This window comes from Sminthopsis crassicaudata, chromosome 3, assembly GCF_048593235.1.
Source record: "Sminthopsis crassicaudata isolate SCR6 chromosome 3, ASM4859323v1, whole genome shotgun sequence".
NCBI classification, from domain to species: domain Eukaryota; kingdom Metazoa; phylum Chordata; class Mammalia; order Dasyuromorphia; family Dasyuridae; genus Sminthopsis; species Sminthopsis crassicaudata.
The window spans coordinates 640,316,496-640,335,973 of record NC_133619.1 but is presented as its reverse complement, the minus strand read 5'-3'; the positions used below and the strand labels follow the sequence as shown (position 1 = coordinate 640,335,973).

The window sequence follows — 19,478 nt, the reverse complement described above, 5'->3', positions numbered from 1 at the left end:
CCTTCCTCCCCTCCCCCTCTAGTTACCCTTCCTCCCCTCCCCCTCTAGTTACCCTTCCTCCCCTCCCCCTCTGGTTACCCTTCCTCCCCTCCCTCTCTAGTTACCCTTCCTCCCCTCCCCCTCTAGTTACCCTTCCTCCCCTCCCTCTCTAGTTACCCTTCCTCCCCTCCCCCTCTAGTTACCCTCCCCCCCCTAGCTGTTCTGCTTCCCCTCCCCCTCTAGTTACCCTTCCTCCTCTCCCCCTCTAGTTACCCTTTCTCCTCTCCCCCTCTAGCTGCTCTGCTTCCCCTCCCCCTCTAGTTACCCTTCCTCCCCTGCCTCTCTAGTTACCCTTCCTCCCCTCCCCCTCTAGTTACCCTTCCTCCCCTCCCCCTCTAGTTACCCTTCCTCCCCTCCCCCTCTAGTTACCCTTCCTCTCCTCCCTCTCTAGTTACCCTTCCTCCCCCCCCCTCTAGTTACCCTTCCTCCCCCCACTAGCTGCCCTGCTTCCCCTCCCCCTAGTTACCTTCCTCCCTTCCCCCTCTAGTTACCCTTCCTCCCCTCCCTCTCTAGTTACCCTTCCTCCCCTCCCCCTCTAGCTGCTCTGCTTCCCCTCCCCCTCCAGCTGCTCTGCTTCCCCTCCCCCTCTAGTTACCCTTCCTCCCCTCCTCCTCTAGTTGCCCTGCTTCCCCTCCCCATCTAGTTACTCTTCCTCCCCTCCTCCTCTAGCTGTTCTGCTTCCCCTCCCCCTCTAGTTACCCTTCCTCCCCTCCCCCTCTAGCTGCCCTGCTTCCCCTCCCCATCTAGTTACCCTTCCTCTCCCTCCCTCTCTAGTTACCCTTCCTCCCCTCCCCCATCTTTCTCCCCTGTTTCCCCTCCCCCCAGCTGCCTTTCCTCCCCTTTGTCCCTAAAGATGATAAAGCTGAATTCTGGTGGAGGCTTCTGGGGGCATATTCTGGTTCTGTTTTCTTTATGGAACTTTATGGGACTTTTCCTTTGTGGTTCTAAGGTAGAAGACTTCTTGGGCCCTGGGGTGGGGGTGGGGGTGGAGGTGGAGACAGGAAGTGACCCCAGAGTTAGAGGAAAACTGAGAAGGGTGGGGGGGGTCTGAGGAGGAGTTCCAGGGCTTAGAGAGGGGAAGGCCCTGCCTAGATTCAGACCCCTGGGCTGTGTTTAGGGACAAGGGGAAGGACTAGGGTCCTCTTGGGGAAGCGGCCTGGGCTCCAGAGGGGTGCAGGCCCTTTGAGCAGCAGGTCCCAAAGCCTGAGACCCTCAAAAGGATTATTCAGGTCAAATTGTTTCCAAAAACTACACTAAGAGATGTTCATTTTAAATACAGTAAATATGGATAGATATAGCGTCCCACAAACAAAAGCTTTTGGGGGTTCTCGGCGATTTTTAAGAGTATTTAATAAAAGTAACGGTTTTCTAAGAACAAAAAATTTGAGAAGGAACGCAGAGTCCGGCCCTGACGTGGCTGCCCCCGTCCTGGAGGAGCTGCCGGTGTGGTGAGGGGAGGAATCAGGGAGCACTGGTGACATCAGCCTTCAGTTTGGGGGTTAAGTTCCAAAGACAGAGAGACAAGAAGGAAGAGCAAGGACTGCTGTCCGGACAGGAGGAGGAAGGCCAGCGGAGAGAAGGCGGCTTTATTTCTGTTTTCTCAATCAAGAACAATTGCAGGATTGGGAAGGACAGAAGAAAACCGGTTCCCAGGAAATTGGATGCCAGGGTCCCTGTGAGACGGGGTTCGGCCAGCTGGCTGCCCCGGTAAGTAGAAGGCCCCGCTGGAGTCTGCAGGCCAGGGTCCTGAGGGAACACGGGGCAAAGGAGGCTGCTGAGCGTCTCTCTGCAATGGTTGGAAACTGGGGCCAGGCCCAGGATGAAGGTGTGGTCTTCCAGCTGGCAGGACTGGCTCTTCCTAGGACTTCTCACTAAAGCGTAATTGTGAGTCCTCAGAACAGGAAGTGATGATTCCAGCAAGCCAGCATGGGTTTGCCAAGAAAAAATCCTGAGGGAGCCCGATTTCTTTTGTCAGCCGGGCAGCTTGACCACCGCTGCCTCAGGGCTGGTGGGGGCATCTGGATTTGTACCCCAGCTTTCTCCCATGCCCTTGAGAGTAAGATGGAGAAATTTGGGCTGAGTCAGAGGATGGATTGTAAGTGGCTTATGGGACCTTGAACAAGTAGGTGCTGAGAGTGTCCATTAATGGTCATGTCCACTCAGAGAGAAGTCACTGTTAGAGAGTCCCAGGGATCTGCCCTCAGCCTGCCACGTTTAATATTCTCATTAATGACTTGGGAAAAAAGAGATGAGATGCTTCTCAGAGTTCTAGAAGGTAACTAGCACACTAGGTGGCAGAATCAAGACCCAAGAAGATCTCCCCGGGCTAGAACAACTGGCCAGATCTGTGAGAGTGAAATTTAAGAGGGAGATAGAGCATATTACAGTTGGGTCCAAAATCAGCCGTTGGACCAGTAGCAGATGGAAGTGGGATGTCCACATGAGAGCTCGAGTGGGAGAGACTCACCAGCTCCAACAGTCATCCTCTGGGGCGGCCGCGGGGTGGTGTCCGGATAGAGGGAAGGATGCTCACCTAGGTCACACTTTCATAGGGTGGCCACATTTCAAAGACATTGTCAAACGGGACTATATCCAGAAGAGGGTCTTTGAGACGGTGTCTGGGTCACCAAGCTCGTGGTCTTAAAGCAGGGGTCAGATGACCCCTTGTTGGAACTGTTTTAGAAGAGATTCTCCATCATGATTTGAACACACAGCTTCTCAGATCCTTGCCAGCTCTAGTCTATTATTCCTGTTCCCTAGACTCCTCCCTCCCCAGTCCCTCCAACCCATCTCTGTTGTAGTTCTCCCTCCCTCCCCTCTCATCCTTCTTTGCTTTAATGGCTCTTCCTCCCATATTTTCCCTTCTTCTTATTCCCATTCATTACTCTCTCTCATAAGCTGGGAGTATCTCAGGAAGTAGGGAAAGGGGCTGAGCTGAAAGAAGAGTAAGGGGGAAATTGGGAATCGGGCTGAACCAAGAGCAAGAGCTTGCAAAGTGGGAGTTGGGGCAGGGAGCAGGGGAGTATACTAGGTGGGAGGCATGGAGGAGGAAGGGAGAATGGGACTGAACCGCAGAGGGTTTGCAAAGAACAGTGAGCAGATGCTTTTAGTAGTTTAATGGCCAGATTTCTGCCTTCAGAACCATGCCTTAAATCCAAATTACCCTCACTCTTCTTGATTGGCCCACAATAGGTCTTCTTTGTATGCTTTTTGGGCCTAATTGTCTGGGTAAATATAATATAGCAATCATTTCTAAGGGTCTTCCACTCCCAGACTGATCTTTTTTCAAAATTGCCTCATTTCTTATCTGTTCTCAATCACTGCTTGAGACAGAGGCCTGAAAGGCCAAGGTCCCCCACTGCATCCAGGGCCATCTCCAGCTCTTCTGGTCTGTCTCTGGCCACTGGACCCAGATGTCTTCGGATGAGAGAGTGAGAGGAGTGACCATGGCCCACCCTCCCTCACTCCGGTCCAGTTCATTTGCACACCAGAGCATCCTCTCCTTGATATCATCCTCTTCAAGAAAGAAAAACAAGCCACAACATCATAGGTACTGAACAGGATGGGGGGATGCTCAAGGATACTTGAGAAAAATGGGTCAAGAGAGTCCTTGGAGGGTATTGAACAAAATAGGAGAAGCTTAGAGGGGAAAAAATACATTAGGCATTTGTTAAGCACCTACTATGAGCTAGGCTCTGTGCTATGAACTTGAGAGGCAAAGAAAGGCATGGTTTAAGAAATGCATCAGAGATGGAGCTGGTGAAGGTTGGGCAGCGGAGAGACAGGAGTGGTCGGCTTTGAGCCATAAAACCCCTGAGTTTCTGCGGGACCCTGGCAAAGGACATCGCCTTCCTCAACTTCCATTTCTTCGTCTAGAAAATGAGGCTAAGAATATTTGATATTCTTAGGTTTATAGGGGTTTACAAAGCACTTTATTCACAAAACTCCTTATAGAGAGTGCAAATATCATTATTCCATTATTTAAATTTGATATTACATTCCAACTTGTGCATTTCAGTGGATCACAAAGAGGAGTCCTCCCTCCAGCAGTGCAGAGCCAAATCCATCTGTGCCTCAGTCGATGGGATTTTTGGGCTCAGTAAAATGAGAGAATATTTGTAAAGCACTTTGCAAACCTTAAAAACCTACATACATGCTAGTTCTTGTTTTCATCAGGCAACCCCATAATCCTCCATCGAGAATATCCGAAGCCCCTGGAGGCCTTTCCCTAGACCTTGTGATTCTCTAGACCATAGGGCAATGTTGTGGCTGGCCATCCAGGATCTTTCTCTGCTGGGAGACCAGCCCATCTTTCTCCTACCATCTGACTTCACTGTTTAGGCCACTCACAATTCTTCTTTGAGGGCCATGTCTTCACGATCTGCGGCCATGTAACAATGAGAGAATAAATACCAGGGTTTCAAAAGCTGGCTTTTTGTGTCAGGGAACAGTTTAAGATCATTGAGCACTGTCCACCTTCTTAAAGAGTGCCCACACTCTTTCTCCTCTTCCACGCCTGGCCCAGTTTATTATCCTTCAGTGCCCATCTGAGATAAGTATACTGATAGAGACTGACCCAGTGGACTGCTGGTACAATTTCATGCCATAGTCTGGGCAGTAAAAATTCTTCATGCACTTGTTTATTTGATTTTCTTCTTCCTTTTGGGAATTGTGACGGCAATCTCTTTTTAAGTATGCCTGGATCTGATTAATGCAATTGGAGGGGGGGGGAAACCTAATGCAATCAAAACAAGGTCATTGCCAAATGACAGGAGCAGCTGCCAGAGTTCATCCTCTCCAGGATATTCCTCTTCCATTTAGACTCCAAGCTAGTCAGTCTCCACGATAGAGGCAAACACCCCTAGAGAGCAGAGGTCACACTCTTTTATGGATTAGTTGATATTGATTACTAATGATTTGTTGAACAAAGTTATTTTTGTGGCTGTCTATTAAAGGATGGTCTAAGACTTTAACATATGCACGGGAGTCTCAGACTTGTTGGGAGAGAGCCTTTCAGGCGGTTTTGTGCTCCCAAGTCAAATGCCTTTTTATAATCAACAAACAGTAAACACAGAGAGACCTTGTATTATCTGTCTTTCAGTCAATTTTGTAGCTGGAAAGATATGGTCTGCTATAGAAAATTGGCTGTGAAAGGCTGCCTTTTTCCTTGTCAGATTTTCATCAAGAATGCCCTCAATACATGAAGTTCATTCTCATAAAGATTTTATAGAGATGAGAAAGTAGGCATATGGGTCAGTAGTTGCTGATGCCTTCTCATTCGACTTTTTGGGTAATAATACCATTTGAGACTTTTTTTTTCCCAATTGTTTGGTGTCTTCCCTTCTTTGAGATCTCAAAAATCAATCCCTTCAGTGCTAACAAAATTGGGTTACCTTTAGCTCAGATTTCTTCACTGTGTACTTAGTCCGTCCAGCCACTTTTTCTGACTTCTTCTGAGATACCATTTCTGCTTCCTTGTACAGCTCATCTGGTGGCAAAGCCAAATGTGGCGAGGCCGCTGTTAGCAGAGATGGGAATATACCCCTAAAGGGATGCTGACATTTTTTCCACTTTGCTTCCATTTCTTATCCTCCCGTTTTTATCTATAAATGCTCTTGGGACGATCTGGCTTGGCTTTCTGAAGATTCATTTTCCCCTTCGCTGCCTCGCGCTGGTGGAGGTGACACTGTGCATAATTTCTCTCTACCCATCTCCACGATGGATTCCCCCCCCCCCCATTCTCCTCTATGTTTTGCACATAAGTTAGTTCACTAAAGTTTGTGGCAAAGAGAAGAAATATTGACTTGCTGATGTGTTTTCTGGACTCTTTTGGCCTCCGTGTTATGGTCGCTGCTTTATTTCATTAAACTTTTATAAGAAATAGTGATAATCATAGTCACTAATTTTATCTTTATCCACTTCCTATTTTCTGTAAAAGTACTTCTTCAAATAAGTTGGGTTGGAGCTAGCAGTGTCTTCTCATCTTTAGCCATTCTTTTGATTTGTTGTTGATTCTGACCTTTGGTTTCAGTTGCTTGATGGTCCAACTGCACCAAGTCAGCTGATTTTTAATGATTCATATAAATAAGCAGATACCTGCTATCCAGGTACAACTATTAAAAATTTTTATGCTGTTTGTGGAATCTGACCTGTCTTCCAACTGTCTCTTTAGAGAAAATATTCATGATTCGCAGACAAGAAGTTGCTGAGTAGTCTGCAAGCCTTTTGTAACTTGTATCTCAACATATTCCAACATGGTTTTTTGCCATCCCTCCTCGCTTTAGGATTTCCAGTATATATTTGAATGGGAAGGCTTGGTCAAGTTTGAGGTTCCTACCATTTCTGCTCTATTTTTTCATTCTCTTCCATACATGATAACATGTATAGTTTTCTTCGCGTTGGTCTCTTGGCTTGGGCTTGTCCTGAGTGAGATGACCGCTCACCTCATGTTTCTTGTTGCCTTTTGGGGCACAATAAAATTTGTTCTGGCTTCTGATCATCTGAGGAGAGCTTGTGAGCTGCTTTCCATGTAGCCAAACCATCTTCCTGTCTTCTAGTTTGGTCTGCAGTGAGATGTCATCGATGGGACTCGTATCACTGGACAAAGATGTCACATTGAGTGTAGCAACAGTAAAATAAATGTTTCAGGTCAGCCTGAGGATGGCTTCTTCGTCCCTTGCCCCCTTTACCATCATTCTCCTGCTGTCCTTGCAGCCCATAGACTCAAGGACCACATTATCCTTGCCTTTTCATCCAGATTCCCGGGGCTGGGTGATTCCTTCCCTTGGGTGCTGAGCATCTGCGCCTTTAGCCAGGCTGGGCCCCAGGCCCTCCCAGAGCAGTTATCCTGAAATTAAAGGCCGCCTGGAGTCTGCGATGTCTGATCCAGGCTCCTTGTCTTACAGATGGAAGAACTTGAAGCCAGAGAGATTAAGTCTGGGTCACCAGGTCTCACGAATGTACCCTCGGTGCCTTTCTGGCAGATCCTAGATGCTCCTGGCCCAGCTTGGGGGTGTAGCCTTCAAACCCAGGGGTCTGTGGGAGGGCGGCATCATGGCCCCAGCCCGCTGCCACTACCGAGCCTTAAACCAGACCCTCAGCTCCGCCGGCTGTTAGAGAGAGGGTCATAATCACTGGAAAATTCACTCGTGTCAGAGAAAATACCAAGTAAGAGGCAGCTCTGGAGCCAGGAGGACCTGCGTTTGAGGTCCATCCCCATCCCCAGCACACACACACACACACACACACACACACACACACACACACACACACACAACTGGTATCTCCTCATGCTGCGGGCAATTCACTAAGAAGCACAATCATCATGTCATTTATAGAAGCCTTTACAAATATTATCTCATTTTCACAAGGTAGATATTATTCCCATTTTACAGATGAGGAAACTGAGGCAGAGATTCACTGACTTGCCCAGTCACAGAACTAAGGAGTTTCTGAAATAATTAGTTGTCAAGCAGGTGCTGACCAGTGTCGGGAGTGAACTCCCTCTGGAGTTGTCTACCCTTGGGAAATGCAACAACAAAAACATCAAACGTCATAGTGTGAGAGCAGCTACTTACAACCTTAGCAGCAGCACGGTGTCACGGAAGGAAAGCCAAGCTGGGGATCAGAAGCACGCAATGCCTGCCCCCAAGACACATGAGCCGCTCAGGACTCTGGGATGACGACCTTCCCCTCCCACCCCAAGCCCATCAGTGCCTTGTGAAGGGGCTTTTCCATACTGGGAGTTTCCTACATCCATGAAATGATAGCTCTGGACCCAACAATGTATTTGTTGTGATTATAAAGAATTAATGCTATCTACCATTTGTCACTATTTCTGTATGGTGGTTGTAATTGTTCCTCCTTGGTTAACTGTAAATCCCTGGGAAAAGCTATGGTAAAGGAAAGGAGGTATACGGAGAGAGAGTTCCGGTGTCTAAGGCAAAAAGGGGCGGGCTGGGCTGGGCTGGAGCAGTGGTGGGGGGGTAATTGTCCCTGGGACCCCAGGGAATGCTGGATCGGGATCCTCACTCCCTCATCTTCCCCCAGCTCCATGAAGGCAAGCAGGGAGGCCAGTGTCCAGAACAGCCCTTCAGACTCTGCCCTGGGAGATGGGGCCACCCCCCCCACCAGCCCTCCCGTGAGCCGGGCCCCGACCTGTACCCGTTGCCGCAACCATGGTCTCACTGCCCCCCTCAAGGGCCACAAGCACCTGTGTCCCTTCCAGGCTTGTGAGTGCCATAAATGCGCCCTCATCCTGTGAGTATCCTAAGAGCGCGTGGTCCCAGGTACAGCTGCTGCCCTGCAGGGGACACAGCCTCCCAAGTACACCAGCCTTTTGTCCCCTCGCGCTTAAATCACTGTAGCTTTTACCCCCTGTCTTAGTTTCCACAGACATTTAGACCGGAAGGGACCCAGGGAGTTTCTGCCCCAACCCGCTCATTTCACAGATAGGGAAAGCTGAGGCCCCAGAGGCTCAGCAAGGATGAGAGAAGCAGCAGAGCAGCCATTTGTGCACCCACTGTGGCCTCTGAAGCCCAGGACCTACCACAGCTGACCCCGTGGGTCAGTCCCAGGCCTTGGCCCTGACCCTGACCTCTGGCCCAGGCTCTGGCCCAGGCCCTGACCCTGACCTCTGACCCAGGCCCTGGCCCTGACCTCTGTCCCAGGCTCTTGCCCTGACCTCTGTCCCTTTCTCTTTCAGGGAACGAAGGCGCATCATGGCTGCCCACGTGGCTCTGCAGAGACAGCAGGAGGCCCAGGGCCTGCCCAGAGATGGGGAGGCCTGCCGTGAAAAAGGGGCTCCTGGTAAATGCTCTCTCTCTGGCTGGGGGAGTAGTCTGCCGGCGTCAGAAGGGACCTAGGGAGTCTGGGGGCCCATCTTGGCGCCGGTGTGGCTCCAAAGGGTCCCTCCCTCTCCAGGGTCTCATGCTCAGCCTGGGCTTGATATAAAGCTTGCCTTGACACCGGGAGGGCCAGCTACAGGTGGAGAGTCCTGTGGCTGCTGGGTGGGGATTCTCATCATGGGGTGGGAGAGTGGCCATCTCCTATAGACATTTCCTGTCATTCTCAGCTGGCAAGGAGAAGGGGGCCCCCCAGCCTGGGGGGATCCTCCAAGGAGCTCCCCTGACTGTCCTGACATCCTTTGAAAAGGTAAGATGTGCCCCCATGGCCTCCTCTGGGGTCCGGCTGCTTCTCTACCTCCGTTGGGCCGGTCCCCACTTAGTGGCAGCCGCCCTCGCACCTCCCCTTTACCTCCCCTTCCCAGGAGAGCGCCCCACGGGCCTTTCTGCTAAGTCAGCCATTGGACACCACGCTGCTGTCCTGGCCCCCGGGGCCCTGGCTCCCTCCCACCCTGTCGGTGTCCCCACCGCTCCCGAATTACCTGCTATGCCCAGAGCCTGGCATTGCCCCGCACCCGCTGCCCGGTGAGAAAGTGGGAGGTCAGGTGGAAGGATGGAGAGTGGGGGGGCATCAGAAAGCTGGGGCAGGGATTCAGTAGCCAGCCCTGGTCTCACCATCCCGATGGCCCCGGTGGGGGGGGGGGGGTCTGGAGAGCCGGGAGCCCTGGCTAGGCCCGCTGGACGCCTCAGCCAGCACTGAGCCCGCCTCTGTCCGTCCGGGCCAGTCTTTAACTCAGGCTCCTTTCTCCATCTGACCAACCATGGGGCCCTCCCAGGCTGCCCAGGACAGTGCCAGCTACTGATGACCCCCGTGCCAGGGGAACCCTCCAGGCTTTCTGGCCTGGCCCAGCCGTGAGTCCTGGGGCTGGAGCTGTGGGTTGGGAAAGAAGAGGGGCTGTGTTTGTGTGTGTGTGTGTGTGTGTGTGTGTGTGTGTGTGTGCGCACACCACAGGATGTGGCCCTAGAGGGGTTGTCACAGAAGCAGCAGGGAGCCACAGCGCTCCAAGGAGACCCGAGTCCAGAGTCCAGGCCCTGTCCTTGAGCCTCGTCTCCTCTATAAAATGGAGAGAATAGCAGCACCTGGGGGTGGGGGGAGGGGGTGAGGAGGGAATGGCATCATCGTGGCCAAGTGCTGTGAGGGGCCGGGCGCACCGAGGAGTTGTCTCAAGGTCAGCCGCCATCCTGAGCCCCCGATTTGGTGGCCCGTCCCCCCCTGCCCCCTATGTGTCCAGGGTCACAGCTGCAAGCGGCCGAGACTGGGTTGGAACTCAGATCTTTGAGGCTTCAGGCCCAATGTTCTATCCACTGCATCACCCATTTGTCTTGGATGGAGACAAATTGTGGAGTGACTCAGTAAGCATATATGAAGCACCTGCTGTGTTCCAGGCCCTGGGCCAGTAATGGAAGGGAGGAGCTAGCCCAGCTTTTGAGGAGGCCCTTGTGCCATAAGCTGAGGAGGGGCTGGGGAGCTCTGCCCGGCTTTGGAACGGGCCTGTTCCCAGGGAAGATCCTTGTGGTAGTTGAGTAAAGCGAGAATTGGGAATTAGAGCAGCGAGGGGACCGCGCTGAGGGACCAGAGAGAGGTCGTGCGCCCCTGGTGTGGCTGTGAGAGTGCAGAGTCCGGGTGGAGGCCATGAGGGGACCCTGGATCATGGGGGGAGGCCCCAAGCCTGCTCTGAGCTCTCCCCTCCCCTTTGCTCCTTCCCCGCTCCAGATGCTCAGCACTGATTCTCGAGCCCTGCAGTCCTGCAGACCCCCTGCTCCTGCAGCCTCAGGTCCTAGGAAGGAAAAGGGGCTGGGGGCTGGGGGAGAGGAGAGAAAGGGGGGGCTGCTCTTGGGTCCTGTGGGGAGGGGGTGGGACTGGTGCCTGGATCTGGGAGAGGGGGATCCAAATCTCTGAGCCCCCCAGAGCCTGGGTCCTGTATCCTGGGTGGGAATCTGAGCCAGGAAGCCTGGATGTCTGCCCCAGATAGGAGGTGAGAGCAGGGGATGGGGAACCAAGGATTATGGGCCAGGGAGGTGAGAGGGCAGCGGGAGGGTAAAAGGCAGGGGTTTCAGGCCAATCGCTGTCTCCTTCCTTTTTTCCTTAGGCCCCAGAGGCCTCCGGCCCAGCCTGGGCACCGGCCTCCATGGAACACCAGTTACAGCGGGAAGCTGCTGAGGCCTTGGTGGGCCTGCGGGACTCCTCCCACTCCCCTGGGAACCCCCCGCCTCCTGCTGACCCCCCCAGCCCTGCCTGGGTGTCCCTGCACCACCCCAGCAGTCCCTCAGGTACTGGGAAGTGCAGGGGAGAAGGACAGGAGGTGGGAGGAACCCAGGGTCTCAGAGAGGAATGTACTGGGGGGATAGAGTGCCACTCCTGGAAGCCCCGAATGCCAGGAGAGCAGGGAGGAGAAGAGCCATGTTCTGTTCTGGGGGGACAGAAGCTAAAGCAAGATCTGATAGGATCTGAGCCAAGCTGGAGGGAGAGGGAGGCCCTGGCCCGGAGGTGAGGAAGAGCAGGGAAAAGTCTGGGGCAGGGGAGGCCAGAAGGCAGGGGGACGGCCTCTGAGGAAGCGGGGCTCACCCCTCATCCTTCCCATTCCAGACCCAGCTACCACAAAGAAAGGCGAGGAAGCTCGGGCCTCCCTGAGACCCAGCTCGGCCCCCTTGGTGACCCTCCACATCGGCCACATGGGATCCCTCTCCCTGCTGGGCTGCAAGCTTCTCCCCCGCCCCCACCGCAGGATGAGAAATCAGCATGTCGGGGGGCTTCTGGGCCCCTTTTAGATGCTTCTCCCCAATAAAGGCCGTGAGACTGAGCCCAGAGCCTTTGATCTGTGTGTCAGTGGGCCTCCTGCAGGAAAGTGGCTGGTTGTACAATGCCCAGGGACACTGCCTGCCGTCCTGTGTCTTTGCCCACCTCGGGGGGGGGCACCTGACCCATCTCTGAGACCCTGGCAAGTCCCTTCTCCTCTGACTCTCCCAGTGTCCTTGGTGGGAATATGGAGATAAAAAGAGCCTCTGCCCCCCAGGGCTGCGACAGGTGAGGTGTGACTGTAAAGGGCCTGGCCCCGGGCCTGGCAGCGAGTGAGCAGGAGGCGAACGCTGGCCATCATCCCTCAGTGTTACACTGTCCGTGATGCACAAGCACGGGGGCACCTGTATGGCGACCTCCCCACCCCAAATGGTGGATTCTGGGATCGAACAGCCATTCGAGAGCCAGGGGATGTACCAGTGCTGTTTCTATGTGGGCAGAGTCCAGCTTCTGGGGGACCGCCATGGATGCTTCTCCCCAGGAGCTCCCCACCTGCCATCCTGGGCAGAAGCAGGCTCGGAGACCCAAGATGAGGTCCCACCCCTCTCCCGGGGCTGCAGTGGGCAGGTCACTCTCGCATTGTCTGCAGCAGCCCCCTAGTTACCTCCACCCTCATGGGGGCTGTGTCTCAGGCCTTGAAGTCCCTGGTGCTGGGCCAGGTACAGACAGAACCCGCCCAGAGCAGCCGCTTCCAAACATAAATAAGCTTTTATGAAATGAGGGTCAGGCCAGTCAACGACAGTGGGACCCCAAGCCCATCAGAGGCGGTAGAGGAAGGGAGCTCTCTGTCTTTGACCCTCCTGCCATCCTCCACTCTGAGAATGGGCAAGACTTCCACCATCCCATCTGCCCCCTTGCCTTCTGCCTTGTGGCCCTAGCCTCCTTCCTCCTGAGAACTCCTTCCCATCTACCCAGCCATCCCTTCTGCTCTGGCTAGAGCCTTCCTTCCAGTGTACTTTCTCAAGTCTCTTGCCCCCTTCGCCCATCTTGCCCCGCCATGGCCTTTGTTCCTGTTTCAGCACTGCTGGGGGACAGCGAAGAAAGTAAGAGAAAGCCTGAGCCCGTAGCAGATTTGGGGTGTCCGAGCTTTCCTCGGGCCTCTTGGGGTGCCACCCCCACTTCTCAGCTGGAAGAGCCATATTTCCCTGAAAAGGCTGAGGCCAATTGTGGAGAGCACCCGCTCCCTGTTCCTCCGCATGTCCCCTGGCCGCCGTCCACACCCTCCCTTCATGCGCCTCTTCCTCCAGCAATGTGGCTTTCCCTGGAGCCCGTAATGGCCTCCCCGACTTCTCTGGGGCTTTTGCCAGCCAGCCGTCCTCCCCGCCATTCTCCAGCTACCGGCAGCCGCCCTGTCCTTGCCATCCCGCACGTCTGAGCCGCTCTGCTCTGGCTCCATTGTCCGGCCTCCACCCCATTGGCTTGTGACAGGCTGTCCCGGGCCTCCCTCTTTCTCTTGGAAACCTCATCAGTGCCCCCACCTCCAGATGTGCTCTCTGTCCAGCTCTGTCCCCAAGGGGCAATGAGACACCTTGAGCCAGATGTTCTGGAAGCCCCTTCAGCTCAGTGCCCAAAACTGCCCCCCACCCCTGTCTCCCTCCCAGACCTGGCTCTATTCTGGCTTTGAGAGCCCCTGTGGGGTTTTCTTGGCAAAGAGCCCAGTGTGGGCCACTTCCTCCTCCAGCTCATGTTCCAGATGAGGAAACTGAGGCAGGTCTGCCCAGGCTCAGCAGCGAGGACGCATCCGAGGCCAGATTTGAACTCAGGAAGGTGAATGTGTCTGACCCCGGGCCTCCATCCACTTCACCACCTGGCGCCCCTTCTCAGGCCTTCCTCTCAGCCCAGTTTCCTGTTGTCCATCCTTCATTTTTGTTTACTGAGGCAATCAGGATTAAGTGACTCGCCCGGGGTCACACGGCCAGGAGGTATTAAGTGTCTGGGGGAAGATTTGTGATTTCAGGCCTGCCCCACCACCCTTCATTTTTGAAGGGCCCAGGGACATCGGGGGCCATGTCTTAACTTGAATTGGATTTAATTTAATTGGCAGACCAAGTCACCAGCCTCGCTTCCTCCAGCATCCAAGTCTGGGGGCCGGACAAAAGTGACCAAGGATGGCCTTGGTGCCGTGGGGGTCTGCTGAGCCCAGGGCGGTGGCTTGGAACCCACTGTCCTCACGGCCCTCCCGCGGGGGGAAGTCACGCACTCGGGGAGACACCCCCAACTGGCTGCCAGATCGTCCTCAACCTGGGTCAGGCCCTCTCCTGGATCAGCGTTAGGGGGTGCTGGGCCATCTCCGGCAGAGACACCAGGCTCCGGAAGGTCCCCTCTCCCACCCACCGGGTGCCATCCTTGACTCTCCGTTCTCCTGCCCATGGAGCAAACCAGGCATCTTAATTTGACAACTCCTTATTTCCTTACCCATTTCTTAATTCCCCATTAATCTTTTTAAATCGATTTTTTTAAATGTTGGTTTCCAGATTCTCTCCCCCCACCCTCCCTGGGAAGGCGAGCCCTTCGGACACCGGCCTGGCTGCCACCCCCTCCAGCCTGGGGGACCAGGGGTGTGAAGGGAGCCGTGGGTCATGGAAGAGCGGGTGCCAGAACAGCACAGACTGCAAGCCCCCCTGTGCTAGCACAGGGTCCTCAGACTCTCCATCTCGGGTGCCCCCTTCACAGCTGGGTGGCCCAATGGAAAGCACTCCTGGCTCAGACTCAGGGAGACCAAATCCCACCTCACACACTTCTGGCTCTGGGACCCTCGACAAGACGCTTAACTTCTATTTGCCTCAGTTTCCTTATCTGTGAAATGGGGATACAGTCTCTCTCTCCAGGTTGTGAGCACCAAATTAGTTAGCATCGCGGCTACCATGTAGTGAATGTCACCTTAGCTATCACTGGGGCTGATGAAAACATTGAGGACCCCCACAGAGCTCTTGGGTTATGTCATTGAGACTTACCCTATTAAAAATTTTACTATCTTAGTATTAGGATGAAAATGCTGGCAAAGGTCTCTGGGATCCCCGGGCCACCCAAAGCCAAAGAGTGGCTCCTGCAGAGATCAAGCAGAGGGGGAGCCGTCCGGCAGCACGCTCAGACCCGGCTCGAGGACGATGACCAGCCCGGCGGAGTCCCAACCGGCCACGAGGGGCTCTGGTGGTGTCCCCTGGCAACCACGGCAGACACGGATGTGGGGGGCCACAGCGGAGGGGGGGGTCATTCAAGTGGCCGAGGACCCGCAGAGCACCGGACCGGGGTGGCCCTTCTGGGACAAACAGGGGTGGGAGGGGAGTATCCCAGGTGCTACGGGGGAGCAGAAAAGCCTTTCCGTCCTGTCTCTCTGGGCCCTTTTTACAAGATCGTCACAACAAGCCGGGGAAGCCGGGCTTTTATTACCCCATGCTCCATTTTCCCAAGTTAAATGACTTGCCGCGAGGTCACATTCTACCTGGGCCCCACCTAGCTGCTTAAGTCTCTCACACGGCAGCCTTTAGTTTACGAAGGGGAAGCGCAGAATTTATATTTTTAATAAAAAGGGGCGTTGGATTTAACATATATTTTAACATGTATAACATGTGTTGGATTACCTGCCACCTAGGGGAGGTGGGGGGAAGGAGAGAGAAGTTGGAACACAAGCTTTTCAAATGTGGAAAAATTATCCAGGCATGTGTTTTGAAGATAAAAAGCTTTAATAAAGAAAAAATGGAATTAAAAAAAAAAGGTTAGGGGGCATCTCTCCCTAAAGTTTGGAAAGCACCGTAGGCCGCAAACCCTGGGCAGTCAGTGTGGAGAAGCCTGGGGACGCCCTCCCGTCGTGCTCTTAAATGCGGGACTGCGGAGGAAGCCACTGCTGCGGAGAGAGGGGGAGCAAGCCCCACTTTAGTGAAGGTCGTGGGCGCGACCTTAAGAACTCCTCCCCCTCAGTCCTCAGAGGTACGGCCCCCCTCAGTTAGCTTTAAGTGGTCTCCCCCACGTGGGGTTTTCCCGGCGGAGATTTAAAGAAAACTGAGGCAGGACTGAAGGCCCGGGGCCTGCCGGGGTCGGCCAGCCTGGAAGGGTCTGAGGCTGGACGGGGGCTGGGCCCAGGTGGCCACCCCCCTCCCCCCAGCCCGGGCCCTGGAGCACTAAGAGCCGGCACGCACAGGGCGCCTGCTGGCTGAATGCTTCACAAGCACGAGCTCGTTAGATCCTCAGAACGAGGTCCCGGAGGCCAGCCCGGGAAGGCCCGGGAAGGCGGGGACACCTGAGCTGCGGAGGAAGGAAAAGACCGGTGGGCGAGAGGGCGGGGCCGCAGAGGCAAAGGCACTGAGGCAAGGGACGCCGAGCCACGTGCGGAGTTCTCGACCCAGAGGAGTTACGTGACGCACGGAATCGCCAACGCCGGATGAGGGAGCAGAGGCGAGAGCTGAAGCATTTCCGCCCTCACTAGCGCTCTCGGGAGGGAAGGGGCGGAGCCGAAGAAGCTACTTCTGCCCGGCTCTGGCAGGAAAGAGCGCGCACTGTTCTCGCGAGAGCTGCGGTGGGCGGAACTAGCGAATCTCGCGAGGTTTTCCTCCCCTCTTGTGCGGCCGGGAAGCCCCGTTTCTCCCTTTCCCCTGGCTGGCCGCGCGGAGCCCGCACGGTGAGTGGCGCTTGCGGCCGGAACTGGGGCCGGGAAGCCCGGGAGGGCCCGGGATGGCCTAGGCGGGCCCGGCGGGCTTGGGAGGGGAGGACGCGGGGCTCACCCACGTGGGGCCGCGGCGGGAGGGGGCTGCCGGGCGGGCGGGCGGGGGGTCCCGGCCGGTGCTCCCCGACCTCACGGCCGGCTCCCCGCAGATGCCCGGAGTCACGGTGAAGGACGTGAACCAGCAGGAGTTCGTCCGGGCCCTGGCCGCCTTCCTGAAAAAGTGAGTCTGCTCCCGCCCCTCTCCCCGACTCCTCCCTGGGACCCCCTCTCTGCGGCCGAGCCTCGGCTTCCCTCCCTGCGGGTCGGCGGGACTGGGGGCCGGGCCCGGCGGCTGCTGCTTCCCGGGCTGGGGAGGGCACGTGGGACCCCACCCCCGGGTAGAGCTTCGCGGGCGGCTCTTACCAAGCGGCCGCTGCAGGCCCGGGGCGGCCGAGAGCTGGGCAGGCCGAGGCAAAATCCGGGCCTGACCCCTGCCCTCCCCCAGGTCAGGGAAGCTGAAAGTCCCCGAATGGGTGGACACGGTCAAGTTGGCCAAACACAAGGAGCTGGCGCCCTATGACGAGAACTGGTTCTACACCCGCGCTGGTGAGTGGGGCCGGGGGAGGGCAGGGCCCGGGAGGGGGGAGGGGCCTCCGGGGATGCTTCCTGCCCGCCCCCATGCAGGGGCCTAGGCGCACCGAGGCCTGGGCCCAGACCAACCTTCCCCCCTCCCCCCCAGCCTCCACCGCCAGACACCTGTACCTCCGAGGGGGGGCCGGCGTGGGATCCATGACCAAGATCTACGGGGGGCGTCAGCGCAACGGGGTCATGCCCAGCCACTTCAGCAGAGGCTCCAAGAGCGTGGCACGGAGGGTCCTGCAGGCCCTGGAGGGCCTCAAGATGGTGGAGAAGGACCAGGATGGGTAAGGGGCCCTTCCTTCCCTGAGGCTTTTGGGGTGAAGGGACTCACTGGGATCTGGGCCAGAGTGGACCCCTGCCTGCTGAAATCAGGTCACTGGGTGCCTGAGCTCAAACAGGTGGTCTGGTTACCTTGGAAACTGGGGCCCGCTCCCCCAGGTTGGCCCAGACTGGCGGTCTGCTTGCGGTCCTGCCTCACGCTGACCTCTCTGGCAGCTGCTCTGGGGACTCCGGGAAGGTAATTTAGTGACTGTCAGCTTTCATTAGGCCGCTCGTTAACTTTTCCCAATTGATTTTTTTCCCCTACGAGCTCGGAGGGTTTTGTGACACCCGTCAGCGCTGGGCTGAAATGGCTCCAGCAGGACTCGGGGCGGGGGGGGGGGGGCACAGCTGTGGTCTCTGTGCCCCCAAGTGATGCCCTAATCTCTCTCCAGGGGCCGGAAGCTGACACCTCAGGGACAGAGAGACCTGGACAGAATTGCCGGACAGGTGAGACACGGGGGCGATGTGGGTCCTGCCTGGGCCTCAGGAAGCTGACGGCCCGTTAGGCTCCCCCATTCCTTGGTACCCAGGGCCCCCTTCTTCCCCGTCTGCCTGGGTGCACTTGGTTAGGGACCGCAGGATGGCTGGGCTCCTGCTCTGGGGGGCTGCTCTGGGCCTGGCTGGGAGCAGGGGGGTGGGGCGGAGGCAGAGCTGCAGGGCTCCCCCAGGCCAGCCCGCTGAGGCTCCTCGTCTGTCTCTCTTGCAGGTGGCAGCTGCCAACAAGAAACATTAGGACAAACCACACCAGAGTCATTAATAAATTGCCTTGTTCGTAACTGTCTGCAGCCTCCCTTTGTCAGCCACAGGTTCCCCGGAGGGTCTGGGGGTGAAGGTGGACTCGGGTGGGAAACAGTCTTAGCCACCCTTCCCCAGCTGTGCCCACGGCCCCTTGTGACCTGCCACCTTGGCTAACATGGGGGTACTGGGCATGAGCCCCCAAGACCCCCACTGCCTCTGACCCAGCCCCTGATGTTGCCGCTGGACAGCCCAGGGTCTTGGCAAGGATTTCGCCCTGCTGAGGTTGAAATGGATGTCGTGGGGGAGCTGAGGTTCTAGCGGGTCTCTGTAAGGGGCTGGGGTGGGCAGGGCATGAAATCCCCCCGGTTGTGTCTATCTCAGGTTGGCCTTGTACTTAGAATTACTTTGACAAAAACAAAGGGGGCGAGGCGGCAGCCACTGGACACAGAATAGTGTTGGCTCTGGAGTCAGCCTGGATATGGTATAAACGGGCAAGTTCTCCCCTCAGCTGGAAGGTAGAGCTGGCCTTGACCAGCCACAGTACCTGGCTGCCTGCCCCAAATCTGGGTCCGTCTGTCCCTGGCCTCTGTTGGCCTGGTGACCCTGGGCAGCCGGACCTCGGTGTGCTTGTTGGGTTGTTCTGGGAGCTAGAGCTGGGGCCTGTGGTGCAAGGGTGACCGACCACTAGTGTGCAAGTGTCTGGGGTCAAGGATCCATCTAAAAATGGGAGCTACTGAGGCTGGGGTCTGGCAGCACGACCCCTGGGGGTGAGTTTGGGGGACTGCAGCCGCCAGGCTGAAGCTACCCCAGAATAGAAGAGGACCTGCTGGCTGTGCTCTAGTGGACCACCAGCTCAGCCTCAGTTTGCCCATCTGTGATTTGAGAAATGCGCCTCCCCCTAGAGGTGAGAACACCTATCTCAGACTCCCCCCAGTTAGGAAAAAACGGGTCCCTCAGGAAGGCGGAATGTCTCAGCGTGCAACGGTAGTCTGAGGGCAGGAACCAGAACCTCTGGAGGCCTGAGACCATGGCTTGTGCCTGGGCACACGCGCTCCCAGCCTAAATGAGTGCGCCTGCGCAGGCTATGCGCCTAAGAACCCCAGCTGAGACCACGCGGTGGCGCCCGAGGGCTATGTTCCCGGGTCCAACCAGCCGCGACCCGGTTGGTTCTCCTAGCACTATTGGGCGGGGCCAGAGGGGCATTTCTAGCTCTGATTGGTGGGCCTGGGAAGGCGGGGTTCGGCGCGGGAAATTGGTATCTGCGCCGGGTCTGCTATCCTGCCCGCCCCTCCCCCGGCGCCTGCCGCAGCACGTGGGGGCGGGAATCCACGTGGAACTCCGGGAGCTCCCTGCCTGGAGGGGCTGGACCGGTGTGTGCTGGGATCCCCCCAGCCAGGGAAGG

The 19,478-nt window shown here is 56.2% G+C and overlaps 2 protein-coding genes across 2 annotated transcripts; both read left to right on the top strand.

Moving 5' to 3' along the window:
- The first annotated feature begins 1,179 nt into the window (after positions 1 to 1,179).
- DMRTC2 (DMRT like family C2) lies at positions 1,180 to 11,748 on the top strand. Its single transcript, XM_074297651.1, has 9 exons — positions 1,180 to 1,268; positions 8,089 to 8,298; positions 8,744 to 8,847; positions 9,113 to 9,192; positions 9,308 to 9,467; positions 9,719 to 9,794; positions 10,657 to 10,717; positions 11,033 to 11,213; positions 11,530 to 11,748. The coding sequence occupies exons 2-9, from the start codon at positions 8,093 to 8,095 to the stop codon at positions 11,709 to 11,711; spliced, it is 1,050 nt and encodes a 349-aa protein (XP_074153752.1). The 5' UTR covers positions 1,180 to 1,268; positions 8,089 to 8,092; the 3' UTR covers positions 11,712 to 11,748.
- Positions 11,749 to 16,265: 4,517 nt separating this feature from the next.
- Positions 16,266 to 18,114, top strand: RPS19 (ribosomal protein S19). The gene is made up of 6 exons (XM_074307010.1): positions 16,266 to 16,354; positions 16,549 to 16,619; positions 16,884 to 16,984; positions 17,118 to 17,301; positions 17,731 to 17,785; positions 18,045 to 18,114. Exons 2-6 carry the CDS (start codon positions 16,549 to 16,551, stop codon positions 18,069 to 18,071), a joined length of 438 nt encoding a protein of 145 aa, XP_074163111.1. The 5' UTR covers positions 16,266 to 16,354; the 3' UTR covers positions 18,072 to 18,114.
- Positions 18,115 to 19,478: the final 1,364 nt, after the last annotated feature.

Excerpts from the sequence above, each read along its gene's own strand:
- DMRTC2 (XM_074297651.1), top strand. The coding sequence starts at position 8,093 with ATGAAGGCAAGCAGGGAGGCCAGTGTCCAGAACAGCCCTTCAGACTCT. Across the intron at positions 9,468-9,718 it reads TGCCCCGCACCCGCTGCCCG|GCTGCCCAGGACAGTGCCAG; the intron begins GTGAGAAAGTGG and ends GGGCCCTCCCAG. Across the intron at positions 10,718-11,032 it reads CCCTGCTCCTGCAGCCTCAG|GCCCCAGAGGCCTCCGGCCC; the intron begins GTCCTAGGAAGG and ends TTTTTTCCTTAG.
- RPS19 (XM_074307010.1), top strand. The coding sequence starts at position 16,549 with ATGCCCGGAGTCACGGTGAAGGACGTGAACCAGCAGGAGTTCGTCCGG. Across the intron at positions 16,985-17,117 it reads CTGGTTCTACACCCGCGCTG|CCTCCACCGCCAGACACCTG; the intron begins GTGAGTGGGGCC and ends CCTCCCCCCCAG. Across the intron at positions 17,302-17,730 it reads GTGGAGAAGGACCAGGATGG|GGGCCGGAAGCTGACACCTC; the intron begins GTAAGGGGCCCT and ends ATCTCTCTCCAG.